The 18171-nt window shown below is 36.5% G+C and overlaps 1 protein-coding gene across 7 annotated transcripts in view; it reads right to left on the minus strand.

Moving 5' to 3' along the window:
* The window catches only part of BIRC6 (baculoviral IAP repeat containing 6), a 316937-nt gene that overhangs the window by 70333 nt on the left and 228433 nt on the right, over positions 1-18171 (minus strand). For all 7 annotated transcript variants that reach the window (XR_003568132.1, XM_027850508.1, XM_027850509.1 and 4 more), the window contains one exon: positions 5508-5718. Coding sequence is in view for 6 of the 7 variants with exons in the window: in XM_027850508.1 (XP_027706309.1) it covers positions 5508-5718 (211 nt within the window). In the remaining variant the exon portion in view is untranslated. The remainder of the gene's footprint in view (positions 1-5507; positions 5719-18171) is intronic.

An 18171-nucleotide genomic window follows, 5' to 3' on the forward strand; every position in this document is an offset into this window, starting at 1 on the left:
ACACATGGTGAAAACACTGGGAGGTGACGGAGTGTATCATCTTGTGGTTCTGAAATTTTTGTTTTTGCGTATTCTGATCCACACTCTGTAATCTCCTTCCCTCACAGCTGCTGGTATACTTAATTTTACTCAATGTAGCTCCTGACAGACATTATCTATCCATCCCCCAGACATTCTCCTTCTTTCCTCAGTGAACTCAGTATCTGGCTTATGATATCACCCTCTACCCAAACTTTGTCTTTATACTTGGGGAATTATACATAATACATAAGAATGTTCCCTCAACTATTCTTTCAAGTTCCTCACTCTACGGATGATCAAATCTTTGTTAAGTATTCAATTTCCATGGTCATGAACTTTGAAATTCTTTTATCTCATATTGTTCCTTTTCATATTATATATTTTATTGTGTATTCCTTTTTTCTTATGTCTTATGATGCCTGATGAGGATTTTCATCCTCATTGTAACCTCCATTTCTTCCACTTCTAAGATCTTCCCTAGCCTTTCACTCCTGCACTGGCCACACTGTCCTCCTTTCTCTATCTTGACCCCATAGTCAATTAATCTCTACACTAGCCACTATATGAGCCCCTTGCCCTCTTGTTTTATTGTCAATCACATCTTTTGGATAATCATCTGTCTCCTTTGCTCCTATTCATGAGCTGCTGATTGGATCTATCATCTCTTGGTGGTCAATCCCTCTACGGACACCCTTGAACTCATTCTCTCATCTTCTCTAGCAGACAGCCTCTACTATCAAGCCCACTTTCTCTCCTGTCTTCAATCTCCCCCTACTACACTGGCTTTTTCTTAACTGCCTACAAATAAACTTGTGTCTACTCCATCCTTAAAAAAATCCTCACTTGATCTGATCATTCCCAACACCTATTGTCCTAATCTCTCCTACCATTCTCAAGTAAACTTCTTGGGAAAGCAATATACATTAAGTACCTCCATTTCCTCTTCTCTTCTTCAAATCACTGCAATCTGGCTTCTGGTCTCATTTTTTCAACTAAAATTGCTGTCTCCAAAGTTACCAATGAGCTCTAAATAGCCAAATCTAATGACTTTTCCCTCCTTCATCCTTCCTAATCTCCCTGTAGCACTTGACACTGTTGATCACTTTCTCCTTTTAGATACTTTCCTCTCTAGATTTTCATGACATTGTTTTCTCCAGGTTCTCCTGCTATCTATCTGACTGTTCCTTCTAAGACTCCTTTGTTGAGTCTTCATCCATGGCATGCCTATTATTTGTGGATGTCCCCCAAGATTCGGTACTGGGACCTCTTCTTTTTTTTTCTCTATACTATTTCACTTGATAAGATCACCAGCTTCTACGGGTTCAACTATCATCTCCATGTAGATTATTCTCAGAACCATAAATCCAAACCTAGTTTTGCTCCTGAGTTCCAGTACCATATCACCAACTACCTATTAGACATTTTCACCTAGATGTGCCATAGATATCTTAAACTCAACATGTCCAAAACATCTTGCCTTCCAAACAATCCTTTCTTTCCAGCTTCTCTATTACTGTCAAGGACATTACCATTTCCCCAGTCACTCAGGCTTGCAACCTGTCATTCTCAACTTCTTACTTTCATTCAACTCATATGTTTGATTTCTTCCCAAATCTTATTATTTACACCTTGAAAACATCTTGCACACATCTATTTCATTCTACTCATAAAACCACAATCCTAGTTCAGGCCCTTATTGCCATTTAACTGGACAACTATATTAGCTTCCTAATGGGTCTTTCTGTCTCAAATCCATTCTTCCTTTAGCTGCCCAGGCAATTTTTCTAAAGTATATATAGGACCATGATTTCTCCCTTTGGCGAAGCTCTGGTGACTCCCTATTATGAACAGTATCAAATAAAAAGTCCTCTACTTATAATTTAAAGCTTTTTGCAATCTAACCCCTTCCTACTTTTCTAGTCTTATGGTTTATTCTACTGTATGTACTCTCCCCTCTATGTAATAACCTCTTCCTACTACTCTAGTCCTTTAGACATTACTCTCCTCTATGTACTCCTCTTTCTTCATACTAGGAATGCTGGACTACTTAAGTACTTCAGACAAAATATTCCATCTTTCACCTTGGTGCCTTTGCACTATCTATCTACCATATGTGAAAAGCTCTATCTCCTCACTTCTACCTCTTAGTCTCACTGACTTCCTTCAAAACAACTCAAAGTCCACTTTTTTGCAAGAAGCCTTTTCAAGATCCCCAACAGCTGATGCCTTTTCCTTTGAGGTTATCTCTCATTGCTTACATGTGAGCTCCCCCAATAGCATGTAACCTCTTTGAAGGCAGGGGATGTTTTGGCCTTCCTTTGTATTTCCAGTGCTTAGCAGAGTGAATGACACATAGTAAATGCTTAATTAATTTTTGTTGACTGAGTGGGTCAATTTACTGTCTCTGTGACTTAACAGTCACTCTCTCATTGGCCACCAACCTGATATATATATTAATTTCTTACTATCAAAATAAAAGTTCCCTTCTCTCATTTTTGTATTTTTATTGCCAATGATTAACAGAATGACTGGCATACTGTAAGAACTTAAGCGCCTAATTCAATCATTCAGAAATCAAGGAGGCATGCCAAATACTGAATGACAAAGTCAAGATCCAAAAAGGTCTTGAAAGGTTAGACTACAGGGCCAAATGCGTTAAGATTAAATTTATTAGCATTAAATGAAAAACATTTTTCACAAATATAAGATAAGAAAGTTTGACTATGCAATAGTTTTTTTTGGGTACTCTACAGAAGATCTTGTTATTGTTTATACTTCATTTTTGAACAGAATTAATGACATGAAGGTTTGATGTGTTGATTTGTGCGTGAATTGGACTCAAGTGAGGCAAAGTTGCACAAAGTTGTCAGCCTCACTCTCTCTTCCGGAGTCACAAAAGTCCAGATGACCAGCGATGGCCCAGCATGCAGTAGATGATTTTGTGTTTTCGATATCTGATCAAGCTCTAAGTGCTCCACAATGTCTGCTTCAGCTCCCTTCATGACCATTGGAACAAACTGTTCTCATCTACCTATTTCACAAGGGGAAGTCTTCACATGCTTGGGGTAGACATCCCCCTAACTTGCCAATGGGTTTGAGGCCTGTCAATTAACCTCAACCTGGTTTAGATCATCTGCCAAGATGGTTTTGCCAGGTATAGCTGCTACACATGTTACAGCTTCTTGGAGCTACAGATGAGAGTTGGGTGAAGATGAGCATAAAAGATATGAGGAGAGATGAAGCAGCACAGAGAAAAAAGAGAAGAGGGTCCAGGTCAGAGACTTGAGAATTATTCACCATAAATGTGCATGAGATGGATGCAAAATCAGTAAAGGAGTCTAAGGAGGAGTGGCCAGATAAGAGAAACACAACAGAACAGTGCTTAGTGAGGATAGAGTATCCAGAAGGAAAAAGTGGATCAACACTGTCAAATGCTGTAGGGAGGTCAAGAAGGAAGAGGTTGAAAAATGAGATTTGGTGGATAAGAGATAAAGGCTGCATGAATTCAAAACTTCTCTGATTACCAAAGTGAAGAATAAAACAGGAATACATAAATTAGCTAAAGGGTATTTACTTGTGTCATATAGGATGTCTTTTGCAAAGTTCAAATGGGAAATGGGATTTTCTACTGATGGTGAGGTCTTCTAGGTGCCTCTTTTTAATGATGACCTTGTATTGACATCATCAAGCCACAAAACAGTGCAAAGTTTTCTCAAGAGGATCCAAAACACATTGCCCTGACAATTCACATGAAGCAAAAAAGACTGATGAAGGCTGCATATTTCCCAACTCAGTTAATCTAATGAAATACACACACACACACACCCCTTGAATATGACACATTGAGGGTACAGACTACATCATGTTACCAATGACAATTCACACGTAAGAAGTATTACAAAAAGATACCAAAAACATATACAATGGAAAGGAGAGCATGTCAGTTTTTAGTAAAGAAGTTACAGCAAGCAGTTACAGCAAAAAAAAACATGGAAAATAAATGTTAATAAATAGACAGGCTGATTGTAGTATCAATACTCATGAAATGTTAAAGACAAAAGGAATGCTTCCATTGTTCTGGGTAGATCATGGATAGAAAGTTGTTGGAAAAACACAGACAGATATTATACAGGATGAGAATGCATTAGTGGGTTATCTGTAAACACTAATAACATCACAGGAATAAAGGGTCATGGATCTGGAGCTGGGAGGAAGGAATCCAAAGGCCATCTAGTTTAACCCCATCTTTTTACAGATGAAGACTTGTTCAACATCACAGTAATAAGTGGTTGAGGCAGGATTTGAATCCAGGTGTTTTTACTCTAGAATGTGTGCTCTTTGCACTGTACGATATTCTCTCCATTTTTTAAATATTAAAACTTCCATACTGCTGCAAATTTTGAAGTACTTCTATCTTGAAAACCCTGAATTGTATTAGTATGAAACTTACCATAATATAGTGCAAAGCAGGAATACTGGGCAAAATTCACCCAGTGTAGACATAGTATCTATAACTCTTAAAATTATACATACCCTATCTTTTGTTTGCATAAAATAAAATCAACTTTTATTTTCCTGGATATCATTTTCAAAATATATATGACATTCAACTAACCTTAATACACTACACTATTCTATTCCATGATCCTGATGATTCTCTATATTACCACAAGAAAATCACACATTATGGCCTCCATGGTACCACCATGACAAAAACTATTTTATATTTTACTTCAGTGTTATTCTAAACCCCTAGCCTTCCAGATCCCTAATCCTTGTTTACCATGTCCATTTAGGTTCACCTTTTGATTTCACCCTAATTTATATTCCTCAGTACTTGGCATTCAGTCACTGAAAGGAGATGACATCACTCTCAACCTACTAAACCAGGATAATCTAAGAAGCTTTTTCTCCCTGAAAGGAAAAACTAGCAAATAACTATTGTACATTTCTAGCAAGTGATCCTCTGTCATCATACACTTTACGTGGGTTTTTTTTAACTCCAGCTTGCTAGAAAAATAAGGCAGAAAACAGAGCAAATATAGGGGGGAAAAAGTGAAGCCAACTGGCAAGATGTCTTTTAAGAATACCAATGAAAAAACAACAAATGACCAGTCACAATGGAGCAAAATTTTTCTGGTAGAAAGCAAAAGCCTACAAATAGTGATTAAGCCTGCTAATTTTTTATTAAGTTGTAATTTTAATGAAATGTTAAGACCTGACTTAACGAAGAGATGATGAAAGAAAAGTACTGAATAATTATTTAGAGTGCTCTTAATTAGCTGATAAACAGATTATCATCATCCAAGCCAAGCATACCTGAAGAATATCATGTGGTATCACCGTAACAGAAATAAGCAAAAGAAAAAAAAAAAGAAAAAATAGATAATCCTTTCATGCATGACATAATTTAAGGGAAATTAAACTGTTTAACACACATACATGCACGTTTGGACCACTTCAAAGGCATGAACACATCATTATACCTCAAACGATTAGTGTAGGTATCCACACATGTCTTCATTTTTGCTAACAATGTCCCAACTGAAGCTTGGGATTCAGATTGCTCCTCCTCCTCTTCGCCATTTTCTGTAGAGAGAGGCAACAACAGGGGCACCATGGATGTGCACGAAGCAATGGCACGAAGCAACTCCAGCAGAGCTCGGTAGAGGGGAACATGTCTGGCCATATCAAGAACTATAACAAGTGGGAAAAAAGAAACACAAGGTAAATACACGTGCAGTATCAAAACAAGTTCAAAACAATGCTGCTTTTATCTCAATCTTAGAGGAATTAAAATATTTTCCTTTACTTACCTTCAGTAGCTGGAAACAGGTCATCATGATGTCAATGCCTGTGTACTACATTTAAGGGTAAAATTATCTCTTTCGTGTACCATGTGTGAATTAAGATAAAGATAATATACTAAAAACTCCAGTCTGAATAATTAACTTCATAGATAAAGGACATTTTCAGAATATAAAAAATTGAAATGATATCAATAAAAAGTGCAACACAATTTCAATTGGTGATTTAAATAAAATTTCAGAGTGATGTCATTTGTTATGTAAAAGGAAGAAATAAACTCAGACTGTCAAAAGACCATTATAAGGATAGCAAAAAAATACTTTTGAAGATTCTATTTCAAATACTTGCATTTTTGTTAAAATTACATTATCTTTTTTCTATATATATAATCTCATATTCTTTTTTCCCTTATCATCTAGAGTCAACCACTTACCAGGTTCTATGAATTCTCTCTGTTGAACATCAAGTTGTCTCACCATTTCCTGATCTATCTAGGATAAGTCTGTTTAAATATTCTTCATAATCTCTAAAATCTAACAGAGAATCTCCTAATTCAGGCTCATATATCATACTTGGAAGAATATCACCCTGTCACATAATGAGCATCTCTGCTTCTAGTCTTGTTCCCCTCCCTTAGTTCCATCCCAAACACTACTACAAGACTGCATATAGGTTAAAGGCCAATTTCCTTAGCAATTTCTCAATACATCTCCCCCCCCCCCCCCCCATCACACTTTCCTTTTCAGCCTTACCTTCACAAGTACTCCATTATAAGTTTCTTGTTTTAGCCAAACTGCTCCCCAAAAGTGATTCGTGCTATTCTGTCCCTACATTTTTGTTCACCTAATTCCTTTTTTACGTTCCTTTCTAATTATCTAACCCTTAAAATTTGGCTCAAATTCCATGTCTTTACTATGCCTTCCCATACAATGCTAACCTGAATTGACTTCCTTGTTCTTTAAATTGGTATAGTAGTTATTCATACAGGAATGACTGTCAACAAACCAGGTACTCCCTTGTGACAGCAGCGTGGTACAACAGAAAGAACACTGGCTCTGAAGTTAAAGGGCAACAGTTTGAATCCTAAGTGTCTGTGGACATGTCACTCTCCTTTCTTGGAGCTCAGTTTCCTCATCTATAAAATAAGGTGGTTGATTAGAGGATTCCTGGAGTCTCTTCCAACTCTGAACATATATAGTTAGAGTGGTGGGGCAAGGGACAGTTTTTGAAGCCAGGGGACCCACTATGTGATAGTGGTGAGACTACTTTGGGGCTCCTTTCTTTTTAAATATTTAAGTGAGGTCCAACTTAAATAGAAATGGATCTGTAGGTTGCATCTGACTAAGAAAAGCACAAATTAAGATGATCTATTTTGTACTGTATCTTTATTTTGTTAAACATTTCCCATTATGTTTTAACAAAGTTCCAGAAGCATGCAGGTGAGTGGGCCTGCGTGCAATACACAAGTTTGACACCACAAATATGGATATATACCACCTCACAGAAGTGTGGAGTAAAGTTAGCATCACTACAGTACTACATCATACTACACATAAAGGCAATTTATCACATGAGAACAAGTCCCAGCTCTCCTGCTTCAGAGTTGGGTCAATTTTGGTAAGTCAGTGTCCTGCTTTACAAATATGGGTAATAGGACGCATTCTGTGTAACTCAAGTAGCAATTAGGAATATCAAACGACACACTGAATCTGCCAGGAGTCTACTACAACATAACTACAGTCCATCTTTAACAACAATTTGGAAACTTGACCCTACTACTGTTAACCAAAGGTCACAACTCCACCAGACATGGGTAGTAACTTCATTACAAGAGAAAGGCACAAACATGTGGGAACTCCTTAAACTGATCCCACCTCATCCCCTAGCCTTGAATATTTATAGGTACAGCAAAAAGGGAGGTCTCATGGGAGGGGTGGACAATCCCCTCCAAAATGGGAGTGACAAAGTAGGAAGAAGGGAGCAGTAGGGGAGGCAGAGCAAAAGGGAGCAGGAAAGCTTGGGAACTTTGGACTGAGAGAGGATGTCCCAGCTGCACAAATAGTTTATCAGTCTGGGCAGACTGGGCATAGCCAGGCTTGTAGCTAACTTGGCTTCAAGGGCACTCAGAGTTAAATAGAGTTCATTTTAAAAAAGATCACTGTTTGTTGTGTTAGTTTGGCGGGGAGGGCTTCATCTCTGGGAAATAGGGCAACTCAAGAAAACAAGTTCAGAGGGCCCCTCCACACTACTGAGGGTGAAAATTTTCTATAAATTCCAAATCAAAGAACAATGTGAGAAAAACAGCAGTGTAACAGCTACAAGATTTTGTCCTTCAATGGAAACATATTTTTTATACCTCCTGCACTTTAAAAAAATTTCCTTGTAATGATTATGAATATGACAAGTAACTTCTCCATACCAAGAAAAAAAAGGGTGCTTATGAAACCCTGAATCTCCATGGTATGGTTAAAAAAATTTTTTTTTTTAAATTTAAAATGTTTTATTTTTAGTTCTGAATCATCTCTCTCCCTCTACTCTTCCCCTACACTGAGAAGGCAAGAAATGTAACACTATATACACATACACACATGTGATCTATATATAACTTTTAAAAATGTATACTTCAACTTTGTCTACTTCAACACTGCTCTGTTTAACTGTGCCCCCAATTCTGAACTTTAAAAAAAAAAATTCACGGAAATTTTTTCTTCTCTACCCTCCCCCATTCCCAGGTATCACTATGCACCTCCTTCCAATTCCCTTCCTTCTCCCCTCCAAATAAAAGCACTCATTGTATCAAATAAATAGTTAGGCAAAACAAATTCACACACTGGCGGTGTCTGAAAATATCCATTCTCTCTGCCAAGGAGTGGAAAATGTAATTCACCATCAGTTCTTTGGAGTCACAATGGATCATTGCATTGATGATATTTCTTACTAATTGTTGCACATGGAAAACACTTAAATGCTTCATTCAGTCTTAGTTGATTTCCTTTAAAATGCTGTAGTCACATAAAAATTGTTTTCTTGGTGCTGTTCACTAGCTATCTGTAATTCCGTACCTTTCATCATTCCTTATAGCATAATAAATATTCCATTATGTTCAAATACCATAATTTGTTTATCCATTCCCCAAATAACAGGAACTCACTGTTTCAAGTTCTTTGCCAAAACTGATTGGAGTTACTATAAATATTTGTGTACAAAAGAGTCTTCTCTCTCTTTTCTTCCTCTCAGTTTCTCCTTCTCCCTCCCTCTCTCTTTTTTTGGAGTATATGTCTATTATTAGTATTGCTAAACCTAAACCTAATTTAGTAACTTTTTGTGTGCTTTCCAGGTTGGTTGACTCAATTCATAGCCTTGAATTCACTGCAGCCTTGGTTCTGAACACACAGCATGCCCACTTTGCATTGCTTATGCCCTCAGGCATACAAAGCCAACTAAAGCTGCCCAAAAGAAAAGTGGAAAAAGGAAGCCCAGGCCTAGATAAACCTAGCCATTTGCTGCACTCACCAATGGGAGGGACAGGTAGGGGGCAGCCAGAATAAAGAGTAGAACCCTTCAAGGCATAGCCCTGAAGGAGTTTTTGGATCCAGTGAACTATCACTACCAGCTTTGTGTTATTTTGATAAATGGTCAAAGGACGCAAACAGGTAGTTTTCAGAAGAAGAAATCAAAGCTTTCAGTAGACACACGAAAAAATGCTTTAAATCATTACTGATTAAAGAAATGCAAATTAAACCACCTCACACCTATCAGATTGGCTAAAATGACAGAAAAGTAAAACAACTAATTCTGGAAGTGATGTGGAAAAACAGGGACATTAAAGCACTTTAGGTGGACTTATGAACAAGTCTAACCATTCTAGAGAACAATTTGGAACTACATGCAAAGGGTTATAAAACTGTGCCTGTACTTTGACCTAGCAATATCACTACTAGGTCTGTATCTCAAAGAGATGAAAGAAAAGAGAACCTATTTGGACCTATTTGTAGAAAAATTCTTGTAGCAGCTCTTTTTCTGGTGGCAAAGAATTGGAAATCAAGGGAATGACCATCAACTGGGGAATGGTTTAACAAGGTGCGCTATATGACTGTGATGGAATACTATTGTGCCATAAAAAATGATGAGCAGGATGGCTTCAGAAATACCTGATAAGAGTTATATAAACTGTTACAAAGAGATATGAACAGAACCAGGAAAACACTGTATATCCTAACAGCAACTTTATAAGAATAATCAATTGTGAAAGTTATTCTGATCAATACAATGATCCAATATAATTTCAAAGGACTCACAATGAAAAATGCTGTCTACTTTCAGAGAAAGAGAAAGAGAAAGTGAGAGAACTGATAAATTTTGAATGTAGGCTGAAACATAACCTTTTCATTTTCTTTGTTTCTTGCTTTTTATTGTTTGGGGTTTTTTTTTTGTAACATGGCTAATATGGAAATGTGTTTTGCATGACTTCACATACATAATAGATTTCATACTGTCTGCCTTCTCAATGGTGAAGGAGAGGAGAAGGGAATTTGAAATACAAAACTTTTTTTAAAAAAGTATGCCCCCAAGGGGGGCAGCTAGGTGTTGCAGTGGATGCAGCACTGGCCCTGGAATCAGAAGGATCTGAGTCCAAATCCTACCTCAGGATTTGAATCCTGTGTGACGTTGGGCAAGTCACTTAACCGCAATGCTATAAAAAAAAGTCCCTCAATTTAATTAATCAATCAATTAATTAATGGAGTGTTATTATTATTATTAAACACCAAGCCTATAAATCTGCTATGAGCTATTAATGTTCTAGGACCATAGGAAATAGATCAAATACCTCTATCTTAGAACATTATTTCAAATACTTGAAGAAAGCTATTGTCTTCTATCTAGGGTAAATGTCCTGAGTTTCCTTCAAACCAGTAAGAGGTCTTGTAATTATCTAAATGACGGGTTCTTAAACTGCACATGCATAACCTTCACAACAGGGTATGAGATTCCTTTTCAAGGGGGTGTGAGGAATATTTAGCAAATAACTATGTTTTTCTACCGAAATTAATCTATTTTTTATGTGCACCGACATGACAAACACAAGAATTCTCTTTGTTTAATAATAAATATGGACATGGGAAAGTTTCTTGAAAGTCACTAAGTACTGATCCCAACAGGTTAGGAACCCGGGTCCAAGTGGAAGAGATAAAGGCCTAAAGTAGGATGATGTCAGTATGAGGGGTCAGATGGACACAATATTGTGGAGGTTCAAGACAAGGGACTTGATAAACATGTATATATGCAAGTTGAACAAGAGAAAGACTCAAAGAAGCTGAGATATTGAACCTGGGGTGGTGTTTGTAGATATATTGGATCCATTCAATAAAAGAGAGAAATGAGGGGAAGGACAAAAATCTGGGGATGGAGAATGTGAGATAAATTTTTGACTACATTTGGGGTGGGTGGTGGTCCATTTAGGTTAAGATATCCAGTAAATACATAGTGATAAATAAAGAATTCAATCCCAGGGGAACTGTTAGGGGAATGGGGAGTGGAGAAATCTTCACTGGAAGTCATTAGAAATGGTCATTTAAGCCATGGAAGCAAATAAGAAGCTCAAGGGCAGAATTCAATGAGAAACCAATAGTTGGAAGATGAGCAAAGGAAAAAGTGAAGGAACAGTTCTCAAACCATGAAAATAAAGTGCCAAGAATACTAATAAAAATTATCAAGAAGTTTAGAGTGGCCATCTACAAATCAGTCAAGGAGAATGACAAAAAAAGGCCAGTATAGTCCTACCAGTTGCCTTACAAATATTCATAACAGACTAGAAATCTGGTAAAATCTAGGGAAAGTATTTTCCAAATGTCAAACCATTGTGTTTCAGATATCAGAAATACATTAATTATTTTGAGTTCTCATAAATTATTTACTTACTCATGATTTATTACATAGAAGTTTCTTTTCCAAAACTGCTGTGTATGTATACACACACATCAAAAATTATGAACTTCAAAAAAAGAGAAGTTACAAATCTATGAAATAGTTTCTGTCACCTAAAATTCAGTCTTTAAATTGCTTAAAATGCTAATTGAAATATATCAAAACAGACCAACTCAGGAAGAAATAATGAAACTAAGTATAATTCCTCCACTGAGGTAATCAATAAGTACTATCTTAGTTGAAATCTATGAAATGGAGTGAAAAGTCCTAGCTAACCAATTTCAAAATCAAAATGGTTTTTCCCAACAGCCAAAAGTTCTGTATTATAGGTTCATAATCTCTAAAGATTAAATTTAAAGTAGATATGCTCTTGACTAATGTGAAAATATGTTTAATAGGAATGTATATGTATAACCTACATCAGATTGCATGCGTCTTGGGGATGGATGGGGGAAAGAAGGGACAGAAAAATTCAAAACTCAAAACCTTATGGAAGTGATTGTTGATAAATCAAGATAAATTAGTAAAAAAGTAGATATGCTCTATTATTTCCTCTAGTAATACTCCATGATGACTAAACCGGCAAATTTAGTTTTAAAATGCATACTACTAAATATCAAAATTTAAAACAAATACTAGATAAAACACCACTTACTTTTATTAGGGCATGATTTTGGGGATCTGTGTACTACTAATAAGAAAACATACTACATTTTTTTCAATGTATTTTTTCAATGTTACTGTATCTAAAAAGTAAACAAAATTAAACTACATTTTTTCGAAGTGATATCATCTGGAAATATATTTTCACCTAATGAATTGAGGGAATAATGGGGGAAAAACGACATAGAAGAGAGGGTAATTCAAACTTTAATCATTGGTCCTGCAAAGTATAGGTATTTTTTTTAAATCAGATTTAGTTTCTTATTACAATGTGTGCCTCCAGGGCACAGTTAGGTACTTGCAAAGACTGAATAAACTAAAGTGTGAGCTAATACCAAGGAAAGTTCAACATATGCCAGCTAAAAAGCAGTGGGGAAAACTTTTCCCCAAGGAACACGATTGCTCTTTCAATTCAGCACCCTGATTTCCTCCTCATCTAGCTCTATATCAATAATTTTAAGTTAACAGAAAACATTCGAAATTCCTTCAAAGCACGGATTCTGGATAATGTGCTGCAAACTCTTATTCAATTACATAACAAAGTTTAACTGTGTTATCGACTAACATATAATAAAGTCATTTTTTAGATTTTAACAAAGAAAACTAACATCACCATTATCACTATTATTATGCTCTTCTCACCATCACTTTATAATAAACACAGCCATCAGAAATACAATGACAAAAACCAAAATCATTCAGGTATCAATAGTTTCAATTGAATTGAGTGTTGCTAACTATACAAACAGGATCACTGCTTTTATTGACATTAGAGTCTTTCCAAAATGTTTTATTTTAGCCAGGAAAAAATGCATAATCTTAAATAATATAAAACAAACATACAATCAAGTCCCATCTGGTGACAAAGAAATATATGGTAAGTACTGAATGGCATAAATGTTTGGAAACAGTTTTCATTTTTAGTTCCATGCAGTGTCAACAGGAGAATGCCATCCCCCTGTATTACCTTCCAAATTTAATCAGCATTCCATCCTGAATTTAATCCAATGCTTAATTTTCTCAAATTATCTTGTACCTAACTTCTCTACATATACCTTGCATCTTCCAGAAGAATGTATGCTCCTGAGGACAGTGACTAGTCACTGAAATTTATTGAGTAGTGAGGTGAAACTGTCAGAGGAGTGCTTTAGGAAAATCATTTTGGTGGCTGAATGGAGGATGGATTAGAGGGAAGAGAGAAACCAATCAGCAGGCAACTGCAATATTCCAGGTGTGATGTAATGAGAGCCTGTATAAGAGTGGTGGGAATGTCAGAAGTGAGAAGGGACATATTCAAGAGATTGTACAAAGGTGAAAGTTGCAACAGATTGGATGTGGGGAGGGGAGAAGTAATAGATAGTGAGTACAAGACGACTCCTAGGTTTCAAGCTTAAGGGGACTGGGAGGATGGTGCTGCCCTTCACAGTAATAGGGAAGGACTGGAAGGAGAAGAGGTTTAGAGGGTAAGGTAATGAGCTCAGTTTTAGACATGTTGAGTTTAAAATGTCTACCAGACATCCAGTTTGAGATGTCTGAAAGGTAGTTGGAGATGCAAGATTGTAGGTCAGCTGAGAGCTTGGGGTAGTATAAATATATTTGAGAATCATCAGCATACAGATAGATGGCAGTAAAATCCACAGATGCTGATGAGATCACCAAGTGACATAGTACAGAGGGAAAAGAGAAGAGGGCCCAAGACAGAACTTGTAGGATGCCAACAGAGGGCATGATCTGGATAAGGATCTAGTAAAGGAGAACAAATAGTCGTCAGAAAAGTAGGAGGGTAACTAGGTGGGAGCAGTGTCCTGAAAACTTAAGAGATTGAAAATAAGTGACGGAGTAGGGATGGCATGGGGAACAATCTATTGGAGTAGACAAGATGGAAGGGGATTGCTTGAGCACATAGAGGGGTTAGCCTTTGTACAGAGTAAGTCTACCTCATCATGTGAGGAAATAGTGGCAGAAGGTATCTGACTGATAGGAGATGAGGAAGAGGGGAGAAGAGGGAATTCATGGTGAATAGCCTCATTTTTTTTCCTACAAAATATGAGGCAAGGCACTCAGCTGAGAAAGGAGAAGGGGGGAGCCAATGGAGGCTTGAAGAGAGATGAAAATGTTTGGAAGAGCTGCTGGCTGTGGAGAGTGGAATATTGAGTTGACGAGGCACATAATGGAGGACTGATTAGCAGCAGTGAAGAACTAGTTGAGATTGTATAACATAAATTTGTGATTTTTCTCTTTCTTTCAGCAGCACTATACCTGTAGGAGTAAAGGTAGTGAATGATGAGAAAGATACAAGGCTGACGCTTAGTAGGGTACATGAAATGATAAGGGGGCTAAGGATTCAAAAGCTGAATTGGTTTCCCAAGGAGTCAAGATGAGGAAGAGAGGAGAGTGGCTAGCACAGGAGATGGTCTGGGAGAGAACTGAGGGATCAAGCAATTGGAGGTCACTATGTGGACAAAGGGTGGGGTTTTATAAGGGAAGGCAGAGGGAGAAGTGAAAAACCCAATAGATAATTTGTCTTTTAGTACTTGAAGGTTTGTCCAACACAAGATGGATGTTGTTTGGCCCTAAGGAGCAATCTTGTCCCAAACCCTCCTTCAAGCAGCATTGTATATTATCCCCTCTCCCACACTCCAAAATCACAATATAAGATTCAATATTAATCCCTATTAAATATCACTTTCTTAGATTTAGTCAATGTTTGAACCTGTTAAGATGTTTCCAGATTTTGTCACTCAGTGTGTTTACTAATCCTCCTAGCTTCATGTCATGAACAAATCCAATGAGCATTTTATCTAAGGGCCTTTACACTTGCATGTTACAGCATCACCTCCCTGATGTCATGGTCCTCTTCGAGAAGGAAGGACAAATAACTCCAACAACACAAAGGCACTGATAAAAATGTTAACTAGCACATGGACAGTCACATATCTCGGGGGAATGTTATTGAAGGCTTCCTGCCAAAATGACGCTGAACTAAATATTTTTCAATTTGGCCATTAAACTGGTTCCATCAACCCATTATCTTTCCATCTTTTTTTTTTTTTTTGGCAAAAATATTGTGAGAAACATAATTAAATACTTGTGAAAATCTAGGTAAATTATACAAATAGTAACAAGTTTCAGATACAAAAATTTAGCCATGAAGTGAACACATACTATTATAGATTTAGAGCTAGCAGAGACTTGAAAGGCCATCAAATCCAATCTCCTCATTTGACAGATGAGGAAACTGAGGTACAGAGGTGTTAAGTGACTTCTTCAGAGTTACAAAGCCAATATGTATTAGACATAAGCTTTGAACTTAACATTTTTTTCCTGGCTTTGAAGTCAACTTTGTATCAATTATACCATGGAGCTACTTTATGGTAATGTGTATATATTTGTGTGTGTGTGTGTGTGTGTGTGTATGTGTGCGCGCACGCGCGCACACATATTTTTTAGGAAATGTCAAAATTTTATGAAAATGGAAAGTAGGTCCAAATGTAATATGCTTGAGAAAGGGACATCTAATTAGAATATTCAGATTTTCCCATTAAAATACTTATCTTGGGGCAGCTAGGTGGTACAGTGAAAAGGACCTGAGTTCAAATTGACCTCAGACGCCTGCCACTCTGACACTTACTAGCTTTGTGATCCTGGGCAAGTCACTTAACCCTAACTGCCTCACCAAAAAAGCAAAAACAAAAACAAAACTTGTCTTCCTGTACTAAAGTATGCATGTTTTGGACAATGAGTGAATAAAAAGGAAAGACAATCTTAATTCTATCAAGAAAAATTGTCTGTCAAGCAAAGCATAAAACAACAGAATCGCCGTTTCAAGCTTGAAATCCTTAATGTCAGCATTTGTCATATGCTTCATCTGAAAACCCTGAAGTATAGTTAACTCAGCTCCCTTCCACATGGCACTCTTCAGTGTTGTTACAGGATTAAAATGTGCCTGGCCTGACAATGAAATAGCAGAGCCATCACACATTGTTATGCAACTCACTGTCTGCAAGGGTAGCTTGTAGCTCTTTCTTTATTCAGCAAGTGCCAAGTGCATGTTTAATCAATGTCACAGCTCACTATAGTAAGAAACTGAAACCACTGTCCTTCTGTTGCTTGCATGTGCCTGGCTGCTAAATTATGCAATGCTTAAAGAATACTTTGGAATTGTCACAAAAGGCTGCAAATGCAGGTGTGTGACATTTTATAATTATGACAATAAAACTACTTTCCTGCTTTTCAGATGTCTGGACAAAAGCTAGGTAGTGTAATCAAATACTCAGCTTACTGCATTTGGAGCTACAGCATTTCAACGGGAGAAAGCTTCTTCAGATGGCTGGAAACGAGTACACTAGTTAAAAGGCTCGTCTGAAGGCAAAGCCGGACAGAAAAAAACGACAAACAAGAATAGCAACACTATTTTTCCCTGAGCATATGAAATTTGAATGACAGATATTGTTACCCTGATTCAGCAAATATGGGATTTAAAATAAAAAGAATTCTACCACTGAAAATGGAACATGTTTACAGTATGGACTGATAATGAAAATGAGGTTATCTTTTCTTACTGAAAGGCTACAATGAATTTCACAATGGATTACTGATGGATAAGGCCTATGCCTTTTAAGAGACTGAAAGCTTTCTATGTTTTTTTTCCACAATAAATTTGTTTACTAAGGAATTCCTTGCTGTATACACGTTTTCCTTTTCTCTGAACATAAAAAGCAGTTATCTATGAAGATAAAAGGTTGATTCATCACTACCATGGACTAAGGAACATGTCTGACGACATTTTATTCCTGATGCAATGTAGGGTAAGAATTGACAATTTTAAAATTACCATATTTAGGTTGGCAATTTAATTAGGCTTAAAAGATTCTATAATTTTTGGTCATAAAAATTGCCATAATTTTCACATATATTCTAATTGGTTAACAAAATGGATTTAATTTTCAAAGCTGCAATAAATAAAAATAATTCCAGTGGTAATGCTTCAAACCCAGGTTATTAAACCTGGGTTTTACATAGCAAACTATTCTTTCTAAGGTCAGGAAAAAAAGTGATTTTTTAGGCTAATAATCTCATACATTTAACTACTTAAGAGTTAATAAAATTATACTTGGAACAAATTATGCTAACTTAGCTTTTGCATGTACTGGGAAATAAAAATGTACATAAAGTTTCAAAAATGCAAACATTATGTACTACGGTTTTGTGATAAGTTCCTTGAAATTAAATGACCATTTACGTTGCTGTAGAACTTTTAAAATGAAAAGCATTTTGATGATTTAAAATAGTATTTACTTTAAAGTTAGAAGAAATAATGTACAAGATATTTAATGTGATCAACACAAAAATACAAAGAGAGCTGCACCCTGAGAAATTAAAATTAAGTTACTCTAATAAACCTACAGAAAAGCAATAACTGCAAATGCTAAATACGTTCTTATATTCCGAAAACTCAAAGTTACTTCTTTAGAGAACATTCATTTTCTCTTTCTTTTTCTCTAGCTAGCTGTCAAAATATTGGTGAAGATATTTGCTGGAAAAATGGGCACCTCTGCCATCACTACAGTAGAAGATGTAAAAAGGCAAGAGGAGAAAGAGGAAAAAGAAGAATCTATTTTAGCAATGTTAGGAATCATTGGGACAGTGCTTAACCTCTTTGTTATTGTTTTTGTGTACATATACACTACACTTTGATGGTATTTTCGAGTGATAGTTATATATTTGGGGAAAAAACAGCACTGAAAAGAATGT

This window comes from Vombatus ursinus, unplaced genomic scaffold (genome assembly GCF_900497805.2).
Source record: "Vombatus ursinus unplaced genomic scaffold, bare-nosed wombat genome assembly UNPS02009062.1, whole genome shotgun sequence".
Lineage (NCBI taxonomy): Eukaryota > Metazoa > Chordata > Mammalia > Diprotodontia > Vombatidae > Vombatus > Vombatus ursinus.